Source organism: Salvia miltiorrhiza, chromosome 8, assembly GCF_028751815.1.
Source record: "Salvia miltiorrhiza cultivar Shanhuang (shh) chromosome 8, IMPLAD_Smil_shh, whole genome shotgun sequence".
In the NCBI taxonomy this organism is placed as follows: Eukaryota; Viridiplantae; Streptophyta; class Magnoliopsida; order Lamiales; family Lamiaceae; genus Salvia; species Salvia miltiorrhiza.
Genome location: NC_080394.1, coordinates 51,338,652 through 51,360,371, shown reverse-complemented (window position 1 = coordinate 51,360,371; position 21,720 = coordinate 51,338,652). Strand labels below are relative to the sequence as shown.

At 38.2% G+C, this 21,720-nt stretch overlaps 1 protein-coding gene across 1 annotated transcript; it reads left to right on the top strand.

The window, feature by feature from the left end:
• Positions 1-17,069: 17,069 nt before the first annotated feature.
• On the top strand, positions 17,070-20,943 carry LOC130998929 (common plant regulatory factor 1-like). Its single transcript, XM_057924362.1, is given in 13 exon segments — positions 17,070-17,093; positions 17,790-17,918; positions 18,129-18,173; positions 18,281-18,349; positions 18,351-18,377; positions 18,477-18,557; positions 18,753-18,916; positions 19,077-19,125; positions 19,232-19,280; positions 19,478-19,695; positions 19,824-19,901; positions 20,003-20,128; positions 20,208-20,943. Coding segments are annotated over 12 exon segments (1,206 nt in total). The 5' UTR covers positions 17,070-17,093; positions 17,790-17,858; the 3' UTR covers positions 20,448-20,943.
• The last annotated feature ends 777 nt before the right edge of the window (positions 20,944-21,720 follow it).

Here is a 21,720-nt window from a genome sequence, read left to right as displayed (position 1 = left end):
GCAAGACGTCTCAGTTCTCCAAGAATTGAACTCTCCGATTCCTTCGCAACAAACCGTTGCAGATACGTCAGTCGAGGTTACCAATCATGAGGAGAAAACTTTGGGAGGCTCGAGACTGCTTTTGAATGCGATTGCTGCCGCAGTTTTAAGCCAGTCTTCTTGCAGGGCCGAGCAGGCCACTCTTTGCGAGGTACCTATTTCCTTGCCCACGGTTCCTGCTGTGAGAGAAAAGAGAGAAAAGGAACCCATTCTTCTACAAGGGGGTATTGATGATCTGGAAGATAACAGTGAGAGTCTCGACGTGAATGTTTTTGTAGAAGAAAACAACCATTCTGAGGGAGTGTCTAGGACCGAAAAGGATGATTCTTCGGGCTCCCAAGCAGGGGAAGCTAGGCTGCCTTCCAACAACAAAAGGGCTGATCACCGATGCACAAAAGGAAAAAAAGGTAAAGGGAAAAAGAAGAATAGAGCGAGGGAGAAGGAAAATTGGGGGTGTTTCATCTCTGAAATAGAACCACTAAATGGGAGAGAGGAGGAGGCCGCAGAGGAGGTAGACATTGGGGAAAGACAAAAAGGGTTGCTTTTGACAGAGGAGGGGGAAATTTCAGGTCAGAAAATCTGGGACTTTGGGAAGAAGTTAGGTCTTTCAAGTCAGACTGAAGAAGAGGAGATTGTGCGCCAAATCGAGATGCAAGGTAACTTCCTTTCCTTCAATAATGCTGGGAGTCAGATGAATTGTCCATGAATTTACTGTCATACAACATTAGGGGCTTGGGGAGTATTGCGAAACAGCGAGATGTTATGGAACTTGTAAGAGGGCATAAGATTGATATTTGTTGTTTACAAGAGACAAAAATGGAGACTTTTAGTGATGTTTTTTGTAATTCTTGGTGGGGGTTTAATAACACAGATAAGGCAATCAGGAACTCTGAGGGGAGAGCTGGGGGAATTGTGTGTTTATGGAATAGGGAGGTGTTCGAAGCATCTAGTTCTTGGGATTTACCGGGGGCCGTGGTTGTTAACGGTAGGTACAAGGAGGACGGTCTATTGTGTTGCATTATCAATGTTTATGCGCCAACTGAATCAAAGGAAAAGAGGATTCTCTGGGATGCAATTGGTTCTATTGTTGAACAGAATGCGGATCGAAGTGTGTGTATTTTGGGAGATTTTAACGCAGTCAGGAGAAGAGAAGAGAGGGTGGGCAGCGGGGAGACGTTTCGAGCGTCGGATGCGAGGTTTTTCGAGGATTTTATTAGGGGGAACGATCTGAAGGAAATTCATACACAAGGTCGAAAGTACACTTGGTACAAGCCCAATGGCAAATGCAAGAGCAAGATCGATCGTTTCCTTGTTAACGAAACTTGGATGCTTACTTGGGAAGGAAGTTCTGCACGCGGTCTTCAGCGTTCGATCTCGGATCACTGCCCAATTGTTCTCACTACTAGAACGGAGGATTGGGGACCAAGACCTTTTAGGTTCCTAAATGCTTGGACGAATCACCCGGAGTTTGAAGATGTTGTAAAGAAAGTGTGGACGGGGACTGACTGTCAGGGATGGAGCTTTTTCGTGGTTAAGGAGAAATTGAAGAAACTTCGCGAGGCTTTAAAAGTTTGGAATCGTACATCCTTTGGTGAGATTGATTCTAAAATTCACGAATTAAAGAAGGAGTTACAACAGAAAGATGAGCTTGACGAGCAGAGCTGTTTAAGCGAAGTGGATGTTATCAGGAGAAATGAGCTCCAAGCTCTCATTTCCCTTCAGATGAAGCATAAGCAGATGACTTTACAACAGAAGGCTAAACTGAAATGGCTTAAGGAGGGAGATGTGAATTCTGGCTTCTTCCATAAGGCGATTAAAGGGAGGCGGTTGAAGAATGACATAGGCGGACTGATCTTTGATAACTCATGGATCTCCAAACCGGAAGAGGTAAAAGCTAGGGTGAGAAATCATTTTGAAACCTTTTTCAAGCGGAAAGATAGACAGATGCCTGTTATTCCCATTGACTTTGTGAGAAGGAAAATCTCTGATGAGAAGAGAAATTGGCTGATTAGAGGTTTCGAACCCGAAGAAGTTAAAGAAGCGGTCTGGAGCTGCTCTGGCGATAAGAGTCCAGGACCTGATGGCTTTAACTTTTCATTCTGGAGATCGGCTTGGCATGTGGTTAAGGAGGATATCCTCCAGGTCTTGAAGGACTTCCACGCGAACGGTAAAATTCCTAAAGGAGGTAATGCTTCTTTCATCGTTTTAATACCGAAGAAAGAAGGGGCTGATTCGTTGAACGAATTTCGTCCAATCTCGCTCATTACCAGCTTGTATAAAATCATTGCAAAGATCTTGGCGGGGAGACTGACGAAGGTGATGGGGTCGATCATCTCTGATAATTAAAGCGCTTTCGTTAAAGGGCGGTTCATTCTCGATGGTGCGGTCATTTTGAATGAAGTTGTTATTGAGTCAAAAAAGAAGCGACGAAGCCGGATATTCTTTAAGATTGACTTTGCCAAAGCTTTCGACTCAGTTCAATGGGATTTTTTGGATACTTTGCTGGATAGAATGAACTTCGATGGGATTTGGAGGAAATGGATTCAAGGGTGTCTACAGTCAGCCACGGCAAGTGTCCTTGTTAACGGGTCATCAACGGGAGATTTCAAAATGGAGAGAGGCTTGAGACAGGGTGACCCGATGTCTCCCTTCTTATTCCTCATTGTTGCGGAAGGATTGAATGCGCTTGTTGAGAGAGCAGTGGAACGACAGTTATTGTTTCCTGTTAAGATTGGTAAGGATGAAGTGCCGATTACACACCTCCAGTACGCGGATGACACCATCTTTATTTTAGAGGCTGATGAGCGTAATGTGGAATCACTGAAAAGTCTGTTGCTTCTCTTTCATTTTGTCTCGGGTCTTGCTGTCAACTTCGCGAAGAGCAGCCTGATGACGGTGGGAGTGAATGTGTCAGTCGAGAGGACATGGGCTTCGTTTCTCCATTGTGAGATTGGTTACTTCCCGTGTCTTTACTTGGGAACCAAAATTGGAGGCCGAAGCAATGGTGTTAGCGAGTGGAAGTTCTTGGTGGATAAAGTCTCAAACAAAATTGCAAGCTGGAGAAAAAGACCTCTCTCGTTGGCAGGGAGGATCACTCTTGTCAAAGCGGTGCTTCAATCTATTCCGGTATATCAACTGGCCTACGCTTTCATTCCCAAGACTGTGCTCAAGAACCTCAATTCCTTGTTCTCCAGATTTCTGTGGGGTGGAGACTCTCAGTCGAGAAGAATCACCTGGTTTAAATGGAGCTCCTTGTGTTCCAATAAGAAAACAGGAGGTCTTGGGTTACGGGATGTGGAATTGTTTAATCATGTTCTGTTAATTAAATGGCTTTGGAGATTTTTGGTGGATGGGGGAGCTTTGTGGGCGAGAGTGATCAAATCGATTTATGGGGAACTTGTCTAGGGCGAAGTGGGGATTGCTCGATGGTGGGAAGAAGTGGGCAGTTGGGGTGGTGGACCAAAATTGTGGAGAAAGGGGGAGGAAGAGACGATAGATGGTTCATTGATCACCTTCAACACAGTCTCGGGGATGGGATGAATACAATGTTCTGGGAGGACGTGTGGGCTGTTAACAAACCTCTCAAGTTCTCTTTCCCGAGATTGTATAACTTGTGCTCGAATAAGAAAGCCCTTGTCGGAGAGAGTGGGTTTTGGGAAGGAGATGAGTGGGTGTGGTCGGTGAATTGGAGGAGGGATTTGAGGGAAAGAGAGAATGGACAAGTGGAGGAACTTTTGAGACTTGTTGCTGCTTTTGTCCCTTCTACAGGTTTAACTGATGGATGGAGTTGGAGGGCAACTACAGGCGGTAAATTCTCAACAAAGTCGGCTTATGATTTGGTGGCGGCTTCCAGAGAGGCGCAACAAACTCATCCGGCTGAGATGGCTATGGTTTGGGAGGCTCCAACATCGCACAAAGCCAAGGTGACAGCGTGGAGATGTCTTAGAAATCGTTTGGCTACATGTGACAACTTAAGAAGACGACAAATTCAAATTAGCTGGGAAGAGAGAGGATGCAACGCCTGCGTCGCTGGAGAGGAGACGACGGAACATCTGTTTCTTCATTGCCCGAAAGCTGCGGCGGTGTGGGACCAAATCTTCCAATGGTTACACATCAAAACGGCAAATCCTAGAGGTACTCTCCATCATTACACTTCCTTCATCTCTGCTGCCAAAAAGAAGAAATGAAGAAGATTGCTAAATGCGTTATGGGGTGGGAACGGTTTGGACACTATGGGAAAAAAGAAACGAGAGTCGTTTTCAAGGAAAGATTTGAGATATTGAGAGACTTGTTTTACAGATCAATGGTAGACTTTGGAGTTGGAATGAGGTCTATAAAGTTTTGGAGTTGAGAATCCCTTTCACCATGTGGTGCTCAAAGGGTTTCAATCTTTCCTTCTTGTTTTGATTGGCATCTCTTGTGCCTTGCTTTTTATCTTAATAAAAATTTTAATTTTACCGATAAAAAAAAAATGAGATTGGAAGCCATTGTATAAAAATATGGGCCATAGTAACTAATGTACACAAACCATGTAAGACTATTGTACACGAACCATGTACACATATATATACACAAACCATCTAAGACTACTCACATAAAAAATTTGGAAGTTTTTTAACTTGGAAATTTCAAGTGGCAAGCAAGGAGTTTGGATAAATGTGGATGAGAGAGAGAGAGGGGTAAGTAAGCATCACATCATGGGCATATTTCCCTTGAATTCCACGTCAACCATGTATGGCGACACAATCACATGCGCTGGTATTACTATCCCAAGATGCGGGACACGTCATCCCCATCTCCAACGATTCCCTTTCCGCCACGTCCTCTCTCTCTCCACCGCAAATCACGCACCACATCCAACGGCTATTATTACCATGACGTGGCTTCATCCCCCTTTGCCTACGTCACCATGATTCATTCAATTTTACCGATGCTACTATTTCTATTACTACTACAATTTTTTCATGAAATATATAAATGCAACTAAGGCTTCGCGAGGGGTCAGCCGTAAAATAGGAGTCTCGTAACTGCAAAAATGAAATAACTAAATAAAAGAAAAGAAAATAGGCAAATTATATGTGTAGCCAATAAGCAAAAGACAAGGGAGCGGCGTGGCGTACGTGGAAGACACGTGGCAGAGCATCTAGAAAGCCGTGAGGCGATGAGCTGGCTCACGCCGTGGGGGGACCACCTGAAAATAAATCAGAGGTGGTTGTGGGGCTGACACGTCATCGGTGTGGTGGTGGCGTGGGGCCCTCCCGCTTTCGAGTACGTGCCGCGACTGCCGATTCCTTTTGTCAGCTTGTTTGGCAAAAGGTGGAGTCGTCGACCACCACCCAAATATCAATCGCAGCCGTTGGATCCGCCTTCGTTGGATGGGGACGGCCTTGATGCTCCCCGACCTTGTATTTTTGCCTTTTTCTTTTTCTAATTTTTATTTAATTTGGGGAGTTTCGATAATGGAACTTCTAAGCCATGTCATGTCGCCTTGTAAGATATTTTAAGATAATTCTTTGTCAATTTTTAACATCATCTAAAATGTTACACCTAAATAAAGTAACACTAACACATTCTACTTTATTGAAAGTTAATTTCTAGTTAGTGGTATGGTGCATTTTACGGCATGCAATTGCATCCGTTAATATTTAGTATAGAATAGTAGGATTTCATAAAAGTTAGTATTCACATCCAAATTTATTTGAGCAGTGAGATTTTTGTTGGAATAAATGCAAAGTTAGGGAGCCTTTTGAAATACTAATAACAAAAATTACTATAATAACAACAATCAAATTTAAATAAAATCTTCAAAAATGATTTTTTTTTTCTAAAACTGTTAAATCCTCACATCTTATCTAATGTAAAAGCTGGAAATCATTTATCCCTAATTTATAGAATAGATAGACACATTTAAAATAATTGAAGTTTATGAATTATGAACTACTCTCACCAAGCTCGAATAAGTTAAATAGTCAAAACTCTTTTATATATATATATATATATATATATATATATATATATATATATATATATATATATAGGGCTACGGTAAAAACACTTCTTAAAATATAAATATGTACGAATTTTATCCAACAGGGTTACGAATTCATCAAACATGGTTACGAATTGTGAAAAATAATTTTTTGATACCTTTAGGATTCGAACCCAAGATCACGAATTCATCCAACAAGGTTACGAATCAACCGTAGATCTTGATGTACTAAGGGCTGGAAATTGTTTATATTTTATATTTTAAGAAATGTTTTTATTTTAGCCCTCCCCTATATATATAGGGAGAGGTTCAAGAAAGAACCATAAATAAAAGAAGACCGGAGAACCATTTTCAGCCATTCGATCATCAAGATCTACGGTGGATGCATCATCTTGTTGGATGAATGCAGATCCTGGGTTCGAATCCTGAAGGGAGCATTTTTTTTAAATTTTTTTAGTGCATTAATTTTAACAGCGAATGCATTAATTTTTACAGTGGATGCATTAAATTTGATGGTTCTCCCGTTCTCACAAATAATGTAGTTCTCTCTAGAACCACATATATATATATATATATATATATATATATATATATATAGGGAATGGATCAATAAAGAATGCTAAATGTAGAAGGAAACAACGAAGGCTGAATAACTCAATACATTTACTGAATAAATCACGCGAGCGTATGAATGAAAAATGTACGTGTTTATTCAGTAAAATAACTATTCGTGCGGTCGCGTGATTTATTCGGTAAATTTATTGACTTATTCAGAACGAAATATAGTTACTTATTCATAGATCCCAACCATATATATATATATATATATATAGATATATATATATATATATATAGAGAGAGAGAGAGAGAGAAAAGTTAAACAGAGAATGCTAAATATTTAGAGAATAGAGAATTCGCGAAATAAAAACGAACAGATCTACAATTTTTACGAACAAATCAATGTACCGCATGAACAGCAATTCGCCCCGGGTTCGAATCCTGCTGGTGGCGAGCTTTTCTCTTTTTTCACTAAATACGTCTGTTCGTTAGTTATGTTGATCTGTTCGTAAAATGTATAGACTTGTTCAAAATGAAATATATAATAATTCTCTGTTTAACTTGACCCTATATATATATATATATATATATATATATATATATATATATATCAAGAGAGTGAACACTTTTAATTTTATACTCTCTATGTTTACAAAAAAATAGCTTTAAAAGTGAACAATATGAGTTTTAATAAAAATGATTAATGTATTGTGAGTGGAGAAATGGTTCTACTTAAAAAATAGTATTAACAATGATAATTAATTATATTGTGTGTGAACAAAATGGTCTACTATGTGATAGTAATTTTTCAGAAATAGAAAAAGACTAATTTTTATAGACGTCCTAAAATGGTAAAAGAAGACTATTTTTTATGGATAATTCTTTAAAAGAAGAATAAGTAAAAGATGAACGCTCATTCAAAAAAAATATCTAAATGGAATATTTATATGGAATTGGAATGGAATAATTTATAAGAGCATCCGCATTGGGGGTTCCTTGATAGCCTCCTTGATAGCCTACTTGATAGTGTTTGTGTTATTGAGTAGGTAGTGCTGCATTGGGGTTCCTTGATAGCCTACTTGATAATATTAGTTTTGATTTTATGTTTTTCATTTAAATTTTATTTCTCAAATTTAAATAACACAATTTATTACAAATTTAAATTGAATTAATTATAAAATCCTAAATATTACATAAAACTTTAATAAAATAAAAACAATTCCTAAAAATTAACTACTCTGGCCCTAGAGGTCCGAAACGTGCCCAAAGGTGCTCAGTCAAATCATATCGGAGTTGAGCATGTAGTTGTCTATCTCGGAGAAGGCTATCCCTTCGCACATATTCCTCGAAGGCCACCGATGTTTGTCCAGCACTCTCCGTCGAACCACTACTAGACGCCCCGTCATCATCTCTCCAGTTGGCAGCCGCTTCACCTTCGTGCTCCACAATCATGTTGTGGAGAATGATGCAACACAACATGATGTCCTTCAAGTGCTCTACGTACCAATTGCGCGCCGGACTTCGAATGATTCCCCACCGAGCTTGAAGGACTCCGAAGGCGCGTTCCACATCCTTCCGTGCCGATTCTTGCATCTTCTTGAACCTTGCCTCCTTCGGATTGGTTGCCATTGATGGACTCTTGACGAAGCAACGCCACTCCGGATATATGCCGTCACACAAATAGTAGCCCATCCGATATTCGCGCTGGTTGGCATGAAAGACCACCGGCGCCGCAGTTCCTCCTAAGACGTCGGAGAAGAGAGGAGACTGATTCAGCACATTGATGTCGTTGTTTGAACCAGCGACGCCGAAGAAGGCGTGCCAAATCCACAAATCGAAAGAGGCAACGGCCTCCAATATCAAGGTTGGCTCTCCCTGATCCCCGCCTGTGTATGCGCCGTGCCACGCCTTTGGGCAGTTCTTCCACGCCCAATGCATGCAGTCTAAGCTCCCGAGCATCCCGGGAAAACCATGTCTCGCCTCGTGCATTCGGAGTAGGCGTTGCACGTCTGTTGCCGTTGGACGGCGCAGGTAATGGGCTCCAAAAGCCCGTATGACCGCCTTGCAGAACTTCTTTAGGCATAGACGACCGGTTGAGTCCGCCACTTTGAGATACTCATCGAACACATCCGCACTAACCCCGGTGGCTAATTGGCGGATAGCCAACGTGCATTTCTGCAAAGGAGAAAGAGAATCTCGACCGAGTGCATCAGTGCTCATATGAAAGTAAATATCTTCACCTTGAACAGCCTCGACGATGCGCAAGAAGAGCTCATTCTGCATGCGAAATCGACGCCGGAAAAAAGTAGGGCCATACGTTGGATTGTCGACGAAGTAGTCTTGCATAAGACGTACATGGGCCTCTTCACGATCACGGTGGACGTATGATCGGGGACGTTTCGCACGCGCCGGCTCCGGCGCCGGTTGGGGGTAGTATGATTGAAGCACTTGTTTCTGCAACTCAACCAACTCCATGAACTTTTCAGCGACTTCGTCGGAATCGGGCGAAGAATCATGTTCAGGTGACGACATTTTTGGAAGAACGAATAATATATTTTGCAAGAAAAATTGTAGGAGGAAGAAGGAATGAGTTGTGATGAATGCAAGTGAGTTGTGATGAATGAATTCTAGGTGAATGAGTTGTAGGGAGAAGTATTATTTATAGAGAGAAAAGAAGATAAAAAAAATAAAAAAATAAAAAGGAAAATGGAAGAATGCCGTTGAAAGAGCCGTTGGAAAAAAAAAATTGAAGAAACGTTCGAAAATCGGATATAAATAATATTTTTTTTAATTATGGCGCGTGCAGAGCACGCGCCTACCCGAGGATACCCGATAACTCGGGTACTCCTCGAGGACCTCCACGCCGCATCGCCCTCCTCGAAGCCGGCCATCTCCTCGAGTACTCACTCGAGTACCCGCGATGCGGGTGCTCTAAGTAGATTGTGGTAGAGGTGGCCAAAAAAAACCAGAACCGGGAATCGAACAGGAAAACCGGACCGTCCGGGACGGTTTTGGGGAATCGTGATACACGGTTCCGAACCGGAACCGAAACCGTGCTTGGCCGGTTCGGTTACGGTTCCGATTTCTCAAACCGCCGGTTCTCGGTTCCGAACCGGAATCGGGAACCGGGTTGGAACCGTGCCAGAACCGCCTTGGAACCGTGAATCGAAGGTTCCACGGTTAGAACCGGGAACCGTGTAACCGTGGAACCGTGCCTAGAACCGCCTTTTAATTTTAGTTATTTGGTCAAATAATTATTGTTGTAAGAAAAAAAAATAACAATTGATATGAATAAATGTAATATTTTTAGAAAAGATGAAATAATTGGAAAAAAAGAAAAAAATATAAAAAATGTGAAAATAAAAAATTGACGAAAAAATAAAGAAAATAAAGAAAATCATTTACTAAAATAAAATAAAGAAAATATTTGGTCAAATAATTATTGTCGTAAGAAAATCCTTTACTATTAATATGATGAAAGGTAATCTATAAAAAATATTACTACAATTTTTCATATTGATAGTTATTTTTTATCATAATAATAATTGCTTTGAAATAAATAAAATAAAATAAATATTGTAAAAAAAGAAGAATAGAAATAAAAAAAATGAAATAGAAAAAAATGAAATAATTTGTAAATTTTATTTACAAGAGTTGTAAGGTATAACTTTGAATTATAAGTTCAATTTAGAAAATAATGTATATGAACTTTATATTTTCTTGTGTCATTTATTTTATTAAAGCAAATTTTATTAAATTTTACACAAAAATACATAAAATAATAAAAATTACATTAAAAAAAAAAAACGGACGGTTCTAACGGTTCGAACCGGAACCGGCGGTTCGGAACCGGAACCGAAACCGCCGGTTCACGGTTCGGAACCGAAACCGTGAGGGTTATTTTTCGGTTCGGTTCCGATTCCAGTTTTTGGAACCGAGAACCGACGGTTCCGATCCAGTTCGAATCGGGAATCGAACCGTGGCCACCTCTAGATTGTGGTCACATTAAAACAACATTTTATTTTAATTGACATTTATATTTGTTGATAATATAATTTGATTTTGAATTCCACATACGTGTGGTACGTGGGAGCAAAGACAGGTTCAGTGAGAAGTGGGGCACGCAAGAATTAATTGATTATGGCGGATGAGGCCCTGTTTGGACACGTGGTCCTTCTTAGCGGAGGCTGTGTTTGGCGTTTACGGATTTCGAAATGGGGAATTTTAAAAAAGTGGAAATCCGACGAGGCGTGACTTCTCTGCCAAACAGCTCAGACAAGGAGTGCATGTCCGACTCATATGCTCAATCCTAGGTCGTGTGTTTTCAACACGCCCATCAAATTATCTTCTATTATTATTATTATTATTATTATTATTATTATTTATTTATTTATTTTTTAACTTGGGAGAGTTGAAGAGAGGAAGCAGTGGGTTTGAACCCAAGACCTCACTGTTCATACACAAGAGATCGCACCGTTTGATGTTCCCTTGAAAACATTATTATTATTATTATTATTATTATTATTATTATTATTTACTCTCTTCATCCCGTTTATATAAACTGTATGGCTATTAAAAAATATTTCAAAGTATAATTTGTTTTCTTAAGATTATTGACGTCTAAATAAATGAACTTTTGGCCTATTTTAATTTTTCCCACAAAGTTTTCCTTATTTTTAGATAAATTGTCCAACACACACAAATTTAAACATTACTCCCATAATTCAAATTTTAGTTAAAATTGAATTGGGTATGGTGTCGATGACACAACTCTAATAAAAATGACATCGGTTTGATTACGAAATACTATATTTTAAAAAAATCATGTAATTGACTTCTCCTTTCTTCTTCTCTCTTATCAAACGAATAACCTAGCTTGTGACGTACATTCATGGAGTGATTATGAAATATATTGTAAAAATTTTAAAAAAATTCATGTCACCCACGTTTCCTTCTTCATCTCTCTCATCAAATGAATAACCTAGCTTGTGATGTATATCCATTGAGTAAAACAGCATCATTTTTATTAGAGTTGTGTCACGTCGACGTCATTTTAGATTCAATTTGAACTGAAATTTGAATTATAAGAAAATTACTATAATGTTTAAGTTTGTGTATTTTTTAACAATTCTAAAAGTTCATGAAAAAAAAAATGCGCCAAAATTTGTGTATATTTTTCTTTTGTCAACTTTCAAAATTCGTGAAAAATATTAAAAATTGACCCAAAATTAGGGTATTTAGGCTTAATAGCCTTATTTTTTAAATTTAACAAGTATTAATTTTTTTTTTACTAAAATAACCTTATTTGAAGTTGAACCTCTATTTCGTTTGGCATGTTCCAAGGTATAATCTACAATGTATATAATTTTTATCTTTCAACGAGTATATTCAAATATAGAATTACACGAGATGATCAAATACAATCATCTTCTTAATGCAACCTACATTAAATAAAAAAGAGATTGAAGAACATTGTGAACGGATGATGGTTACATAAAATTTGTTTCCTATTCTCTGTCCATATACTACATATACCGAGTTCGAATAATGTGAAAATATAACCTTGACTTTTTTGTGTTGCCTATCAAAAGTTGGTATGTTTTTGCATGACGAATTAGGGATGGAATTTTTTGTGGTTGCATATAAAAAATTAAACCATGTCAACACTCATACGTCAAAGTTTGCAACCTACATTAATTAAGTGCACAAAAAGATGACAAAATACAATTACGTACTATAAAGGGAGATTTGACCAATAATTAAATGATGTAAGAATTCAAATTTATATTTTTTGAAAATGTGAAAATATTATATGTTATTAGGTTCCTTAATGATATTCCTTTTTAATAACTCTCCTTCTTTAATAAATACTTCCTCCGTTCCACCTTCATAGTTCACTTTACTTTTTCACACATGCTAAGAAATTACAATTAATATTGTTTGGAAAAGGGTTTATTATAGTTTATAGCTTGAACTTTCAAAAAAAATTAGTTTATAGCCTCAACTTTAATTTAATTTTTGTATAGCCTGAACTTTGAGAAATTATTTAATTCTAGCCATAATCACATCAAAACTATGACATTAACTCTTCTTTGTCGAAATTACATATGAAACAATGATCGTTTTTCACGAAATTAGAGTTTAATGAATTCTAAGTGAAAAGAGATTTTCAACAACAGGTAGCCCATCGTCATCGGACCACCGATGAAGTCAGAATCGCGTATGAAAGTTGACATCATTTTACTAATTTTATGGTGCGATTTCGACTACACCGGTGGTCCGATGACGATGTGCTACATACTGTTGCAAATTGAAAATCTTTGTTCGTATAGAATATATTAGACTCTAGTTTCGTGGCAATTGATCATTATTAGAGCTGCAATTTTTGTGCGATTGTGGCTATAATTAAATAATTTCTCAAAGTTCAGGCTATACAAAAATTAAATTAAAGTTGAGGCTATAAACTGAATTTTGTTGAAAGTTCAGGCTATAAACTATAATTAACCCTTTGGAAAATACAAACTAGACGTAATTATTCAATTTTTCTCTTATTTATTCTATATTTGATTATATTTAAATAAATTTATTTTAGTGAAAATAAATTTAATGATAATTTAATTTAAAAAGTGGATTATATGTTGGGACATCTCAAAAAAAAAACAAGTGACTATGAAAGTGGGGCGATGGGAGTATGAAGCAATTTGATTGCAAAAAATGATATTTTTTCACATAATGTTTAACCATATAAAGCACATTACATTAATTCAAAGACTCAAAATTGTATGTAATTATAATCATGTCCGATGTTTAATGAATTGGGACAAAGTTTTTGAAGTTTGAAAAAAGAGAGTAGTTGCACGGAAAATCAAAATGCAGAAAGTTGACAAATTAGATTGGACTAAAATTTTGTTTTCAACATGACACGAATAGGGGTGGTAAACCGGTGTCGATTTTTCGGTTAAAACCGTAATCGAATCGGAAAAATCGGTTATCGGTTAACCGATAACCGGTTTTTTCCGGTTCGGTTCGGTTATCGGTTAGCACTTTCCCAGTAAACCGGTTAATCGGTTTAACCGGTTAAACCGATTAACCAGTTTTTTTAAAATTAATTAATTTAGGGTAATAGGGTTTATTGAGGCCCAACTGGATTTAGGGTTTGAATTAAAATTGGCCCAAATGAGTGAAGCCCAACTCCAACCCTTGTTTCCCTTTTCTCCCTCAATCAACCACTCCCCTCGGTTCTGTCTCTCTCCCTCTCTCAATTCACGCCGCCCACCGTCCCTCTCTTAGAATCCGCCCCTGCCGTGGAGCAGCGGCGACAAGCACGCTCGGCTCTCCCTTCTCTCTCTAATCACTCTCTCGACTGGAACACAGAAGCACAGACGCACGTCTGCGCCACCACCTCCGCCGCTTCCCTCATTCTCCCTCTCAAAGCTCGGCCGCCGCAGCCTCCCTTCCGGCGACCGCACGGCCGGAAGACCGCCACCCTCGCCTCTCCCCTGTGACACTCTCTCTCTCTTAAACCCTATCTCTCTAAAACTCTAGATCCCCAATTCTAGACTGCCCTCTCCGACCTCCGATATCAACATCAGCTCCTCGCCGCCGCTATGCCAGCCCTCGATCCTGAGTCAGACGGCAGTGAATCACCACCAGTCGCCCGACTCACTTCAGTCACGACTCAACTCCGACCTCTCCCTTATCTCCGGCGACACCACAACAGTCAACATCCCAATACCCATTTTCCGCCTAGTTCCTCCCTCCGGCAGCAGCAGCACTTTGCCGGCGTCGCTCAGTTCGCCAGGCTCGCCTCTTCCCTCGTTTTTCCCTCCGTCAGCAACAACTCCTCCATTATTAATCGGTTTTGACCGGTTAACCGATTAACCGGTCCGGTTAATCGGTTAACCGGTCAAAAAAACGGTTCGATTTTCGGTTAGAGAAATTCCTCTTAATCGGTTCCGGTTAATCGGTAAACCGGTTCGATTTTAACCGAACTGACCGGTTTACCAGCCCTACACGAACATAATTTAATTTAAAAAATAAAAAAAAATATACTTTTCCGTTATAAGTTCATGCTTCGATTTATGGCAATTTCAATAGTGAGATGACGGCATTTCAGAAACAAAATTCACTCCAATGTTCTAAAAGTGATATCCAAATTGGTAAACTAGATTTTTTTTTTTTTTGAGTTGGGGGAAAAATATATTAAAAAAAACCTTTTTATTTTGTTGGGGAAATGCATTGTTAAAATTAATCCTAAAAAAAAGAAAACCGAACGATGGAGAGCGGCGAAGCACTGGGCAACCAAGAGAAAAAACACACACGCGACTCACAGAAAATCCCTATGGGGCCCATCACTTGCAAAAGCAAGGGCAAAACCGTCTTTCCATATTGGTACAAGAGGAAAGAGGAAGTATCTGTTTCTACCAAACAGGGAGAGGCGGTGGGCCCCGCCCTCCCGGATTCCAAAGGCTCCATCAAATCCAGTTAAATCCCCCCTTAATTAAAAGGCATTAAATTAATTCCCCACGGAGAAAGGTGAGTGAACACGTCACCCACATGTGCGTGGTGGTAGCATCAGTTGGCTAACAACACCCCGCGTAAATCAATCATCGCCGAACACGTGTACGGTCGCAGATCCACTTGGAATATATATTTTTCCAGCCAGCGCAATATTTTTAGCGCCAGCTCACCACGCTCCCACCCTATATGCTTTCACAACTTGGTTTCTACTATTAAATTAAATATGTTAATTAATTAAATGTAATATACGTGTGAATTCGCCAGCAAAGCAGATTATGAGCTAATCTTACCCTAATAATTATAATTTGTCATAAATCTTACATTTTTTTTAATGATCATGATAATTCGCAGTCGTTATTTAATAACCTATAAACTATGTAATAAAAATGTGAATCTTGAATTTTGTTACAAGCTACTTTGAACTATGAGATTAATTAAGGACAAATATTTAATATATTTGGAAAATTATAAAAAAAATTGTGGGAAATCCGACTATTGTCAATTTTGAACGTCGGTGTGGACTATGGAGTGTATTAAAGGGGAGAAAACATACATTCTTAATAATTAAATATGATTATGTGGCGATTAGATAATAAATAATGAGGCAAGATGCCGTTTTTTCATGAGAATAAGGAGTATATAATTTCATCTCTCCTAAAAAAACCAATCATCTAATTTCCACTTTTTAAAAATACAATCAGACTTTCAAAATTTGAGTCGTTGTTGTGATTCATTATTATTTTTCTCTTATAAATTTTTTGCAATATTTGAGAGTTTTAAGTGTTTGGAGAAAATATTTTGTAGTGTCATACTAAAACTCATTTATATTATTTTTGATAAAATATAATATTTGCCCATGAACTGCATTTGGCCGTAGTTAAACATTTAAATCAATTAGATAACTATTTTTCATGTATACGAGTAATTTGTACGTGAATTTGTAAAATGAGAATTGATTTTACATTAAAGTTCAATAATTATTTCGTAAATATTCTCCATAAATAAGTGGTTACCTGAAACTAAATACTAGTAAAGAATATACTAAATTCCCTTTTTAACAATATATATGTGAAAATACATCACGCAATAATGAGAAAATGATGACAGAATTTTTCAGGAAACAGGCTAATAAATTCTGACCGAATTTAAAAAAATGGAAATGGCGCATTAAACAAAAATTGCATATTTTATTTTTTTCACATTTAGATGTGATTTTATGCGACCACAGAGACACGTGTTGCGTGACGTGGATCGTTGGCTTGGCCTTCTCTCTCTCTTTCCTCTTTCTTTCTTCTTCCTCTCCCTTTCTCTCTCTAAAACTTCACTGTGCCAAAGCACATCTGTTGAAAGAGAAAAATGAATGCTCGCAGTTTTCAAGCATAAACTGGCTGTCCAAATCACAATTTCGCCTCCAAAACTCCAAATTTACATTTTTCCAGGTACCTTCATTTCTGAGTTTACTATTTCTATTCAGTGTCTATTTTTTCGGTTGTGTGCTAGCTGATCGCACTGAATTATCTTGTTGTTTTCTGCTTGAAGTGCCTTTTGGTATGAATATTGGTCGTGTTTGTATGTTCATTTGGAATAATTAAATCTACTGAATTTTCAGGGAGAGAAAGAAAAAGAAAAGAAGAAACTTTGTTTTTTCCCTGTGTTGTTCGCAAATTTAGATGAAATTGCAATCGGAATTTAGACTTGTATCTCCTGAACGATAGAAGCTGTTGAATTTGGTGTTTCTGATGATGATGAGTAAGGATTATGGAATGATTATAGCACAGATTTACGAGAATTCGAGCATTTCATTTTCTGTTTTGCCCTGTTATTTTTTAAAAATCCCAGGTGGCCAAATTGCAGTAAATGAGTTTTTCATGGTTTTCAGTTATGGAATTTTAGGTAGTTGGAGGGGGTAGATTTGTCATTTCATACCCGGTTTGCGTTTGGACTGCAGTCAGTAGATTATGTTTGCTACAGTTGGAGGTTGGATGGGGTGAGTAAAAGGACGATAAAGCCCTCGGCTTTCTTCCTCTTTGGAATTGTGGGTGGTTTTGTCATACCAAACTGAATCAGTTACTACTTTACACTGGCCCTGTTTCATGACTACTTTTTTTAGGTTTTTTTTCTATTTGATATGACCTTAAAAAACAGTAGACCATGAATTTGGTTTCCATAATAGTCACTTTGTTTGTTGTGTGAAGACACATCTTAATTCTCGGTCAAATTGTATACGAGAGTTAAGTGTTGCGTTATAGTGATTAACAAATGTATTTTACCAAGAAAATAATCTTTTCATTGTCGTATTTGAATTGATACAGTCATAAAGTCATTACCCCTTAATTTTTTCTTTCGATTTCGTGGCATCAATCCTCACTGGTGTTTTTCCACATTGACTTTTGTTTTGTTGCATAAAGCACAGGGAAATGCTTTTCAAGGCTTTACTTGTTCTTTCTCTCATTAACTTTCATGACTCAGCATTCTGCATGGTTTGTACCCCTGCTGGGTAACTGGTCTTGGTGTGTTCTTAGTTCGATAACGCCAGCTCAATGTTTTAGAAGTTTTGTATCATATTTTTGGAACAAATCCGCCTCACTTTATCTTCCCATATTATTGATGATGGTGGTTGGTCAAGTCAGTAGTGGATATATAGATTGATCGTGTTAATTTTAGCTATTTTCCATAATGGCAGAGCATTGATACTTGTCATCTTGTTCGACCATCATTAAGCAGAGCATCAAGAGTTGTTCCCGAACACATCATGGGAAACAGTGAAGAAGGGAAGGCTACCAAGTTGGAAAAATCATCTTCACCTGCGGTGGTGCGTATATAGAACTGCTATCGCTGTAATTTTGTAATGTTATTTACTATCTGCAGCCTCTCATCTAATGATTGTATAAAGAAGGATAAATGTATCTGTATAAATATCGTATACTTGAGCCAGCTAGCTTTATTTGTTGTTTCCCTTTTTTCCTGAATTATCATTAGCTCTTGTTTCCCGAGGAAGTTTAAAGTACCTTCCAATTGGCAGGATCAGAATAACATGCATATGTATCCTGACTGGGCAGCAATGCAGGTTAGCATTATGTCCTCACAAATTTTCGTCTACACTAAAAAATACTTGTGCAGTAGAAAGAATGTTTAATTTCTTTTTAATGGTTATTGTGGATGATTATCTATCAGGCTTACTATGGTCCCCGATTTGCTGTTCCACCATATATGAATTCGGCTGTTACTTCCCCGCATGCACCACCCCTCCTATATGTGGGGTCCACCACAGGTATTGCAGATTTTCTAAGCATTGAATTGGTCTGATTTCATATATTAGTGGGGTTGGAATATATAGAAAGCTCATAACACCAAACATTGGTTTTATCAGTCGATGATCCCTCCTTATGGAGCTCCATATGCTGCCTTCTATGCTCATGGAGGAGTTTACGCACATCCCGGAGTTCCTATGGTAAGTTTATAGTGAAGCTTTAAGCAAACACGAGGTCTACTCTATTTGCTGTGAGAAAAAGTTAAAAATGATAAATTTTTAGTATTTCTTTTCAAGCTTCTACTTAACATTGTTAGTCAACATTAAGATATTAACAGATGACCTTAGAGTTGGTGAAGAGCCAGATTTAATTACTATATGTGCTTTTACACGTAGGCTGGTACTGCTATGAACGTGGAAACACCAGCCAAGTCATCAGGGAATACAGATGGAGGATTTGTGAAGAAGTTGAAAGAATTTGATGGGCTTGCTATATCAATAGGCAACGGAAATGGTGATGGTACTGAAAATGAAACTGACCGGAGACTGTCAACGGACAGGTTTGTGGAGACTCAAGGACATAGCAATATACCTTAAATTACTTAGTACTTTAACATATGCCATAATTCTGTAGTTGAAATTGAGGAATGGATTCTTATGGTTTTCTGCTTATTTGGATTAACGTATTGACTAAATGCTCAAATTTGGTTATATGAACAGTGATGAAACTGATGGTTCCAGTGATGGAAGTAACGGAGTTGCACAAGGGGTAAGGGACTATCTTACTAGATGAGAGTTTTCCTGTTCTTTTGTTAGATAGTTGTTGTGGGTTGTCTAAAAGTATTGCTTATAATTTTAATCTGATTCATTTATAGGCTAATCAAAATGGCAAGAAGAGAAATGGACAAGGATCTCCTGAAAGAGGTAAAGCTTTTTTCTTCATCCTGGTAATTTTACAGACCTTTACTGTACATATTTTGAGTATGTCAAGCATGTTGAGCCTTGCAACTTTCTATCACAAAATGCATGAGCATACCAAATCTATTTGCCGAAACATGCTATAATGTGCTCTCCTCAATATTATTTTGATCTGATCTGTTTTATGTGATGCTTTTAATCAGAAGATGGGAAAGCTCCTAAGAAAAGCAGTTTAGCTCCTCTTGTCGAAGTTGGCCGAGCTTCTGAGAAGATGATGGACGTGATTCCTCCGGCTAATAAGCCAGTGAAAGCGATGGAGAACATGAACACTGCAGTGGAAATCAAGGAACCTTCCCTGAGTGCAATTTCCAGCCCAACTAGTGTTCCACTCCCATCGATTCCAAATGAAAGCTGGATGCAGGTGTGCTCGTCAAGACTTCTTTTGGTTACTTTATTCAATTGCATGCAAAATTTGGTTAGATGCATCGCATGGATTTGGAATTCTTACATATGTTTGTTTCTCAATCTCAACGTGATATTTGGTTGCAGAACGAAAGAGAGTTGAAAAGAGAGAGGAGGAAACAGTCCAACCGGGAATCAGCAAGAAGATCAAGACTGAGGAAGCAGGTACGACTCACCGCAAAAGATTACAATCTAATGGAGAAGTCCTCGTAAGATAGAGTTCCTTATCGCCTTTTTTGTTATGTGGTCGTCTACCTTTCACACAGGCTGAGACTGAAGAACTAGCTGTCAAAGTTCAGGCACTAACTTCTGAGAACATGACCCTCAAATCCGAGATAAATAAACTAATGGAAAGCTCTGGGAAACTAAAGCTTGAAAATGCTGCACTAATGGTACGTTGCCAACACCTGATCTCTCTACTAGCTCGTCGCCAAATTTACATTTCATCTCATGAATGATTGGAATTTGTAGGAGAAACTAAAAGGCACTCAACTAGGACACAGAGAGGAGGTAAATCTTCATAAGATTGATGATCTAAGACTGAAGCCAGTAGGCACAGTAAACCTACTTGCAAGAGTTAACAACTCGGACTCATCCGATGTTAGAAACGAGGACAGCAGCGACTCGTACGACAACAGTAGTCGTCCCGGAGCTAAACTCCATCAGCTTCTAGACAGTAGTCCCAGGACTGACGCTGTTGCCGCCGGTTGACACTCCAAGTCAGCTTCCATCCCTCCTTGACTTTAGTTGATATGGTAACTTTTCGCATAAATACGTCGAAAATTACCTCTAACAACAGTAATAGAGTGTGGTAAGTAATGGTAAGAGTTCCGCAAGTCTAATTTTATTGCAACTGATTATCTCAGCAAAGCCTGGAATGTGTTTTAAATGTTCAGATTGCTGAGATGCTACATATTAGACGATGCTTCTGCATCGGAGACGACGAATGTGGCGTCTGTCGTTATTCTAGAAAAAAAAAAAGAAGAAGAAGAAGAAGAGGAAGTGTATTTTAAAAGGGTGTGTAGCTTGTATGAGTTTCCAAACTTTAATTAGATGAGATTCTGATAGATAATAGTGGATTTGGTATTTAGATATGATTGTGATAATTTGAGGCCCTTCGACTGAGTCAAGGAGATGATGTATAATGTTGTTGTCAAGAAATACATCATATTTAACTACTCAAATATTTTTGGTGGTTTCAGTTTTATATTCCATGTTTTCTGCCATGTGACAAATTTTTGGGTCCAAGTGAAATGGTTTAACAATAAGCATTATTTTTATTGAGTGTTTGGTTTGATAATGGAAATGAATCATTAGTAAGAGATTTCCTTTCTTTTGTTTCCCCTCTATTTTGAGGGGTAACAAATTGGGTGATTGGATTACCCCAAAGTAGGGGTAATGGTTAGCTTATTATCCAAATCAAACAATAAGTAATGGATTCAGTTAATTGATTTCCTTTTCAACCTTCAAAAACACCCAATCAAACATTGGCTAAATGGATCACTTTGTTGAGTTTGTGAGCTTGGGCAAAAATAAAGCTCAAAAGATTACTTTTAATATCACCTGGTCGTGTGTATGTTGGAAACTCTGAAAAATTAGGAATGAGAGAATCTTCAAAGGGATGAGCTCAGATGTCGTGAAAGTTGTGGATGGGAGTATTATTTGCATTTGGAGATGGGTCACAGCGACAACGATATTTCCTAATAAATTTTGTTATTCCACTCATGAGTGGTTCTCTGATCATATTTGTTGTTTATCTTCAAGTATTCCTTAAATTGGAATGACATCTTTCTGATCTTACTTTGTATCTGTTTTGTTTGGTGCTCTAAGTATCCCTCGTGCTCTTTTAATGAAATTGGAGTAAATTTTTATTGACTTTTTCAAAATAAGAAAAGAGAGGCTAAATTGTCAAGAATCATTCGATTTGGAACAAAAAAAAAAAAAAAGAAAAGAAAAGGGGGAGTTTTGAAACTAACCAAATACC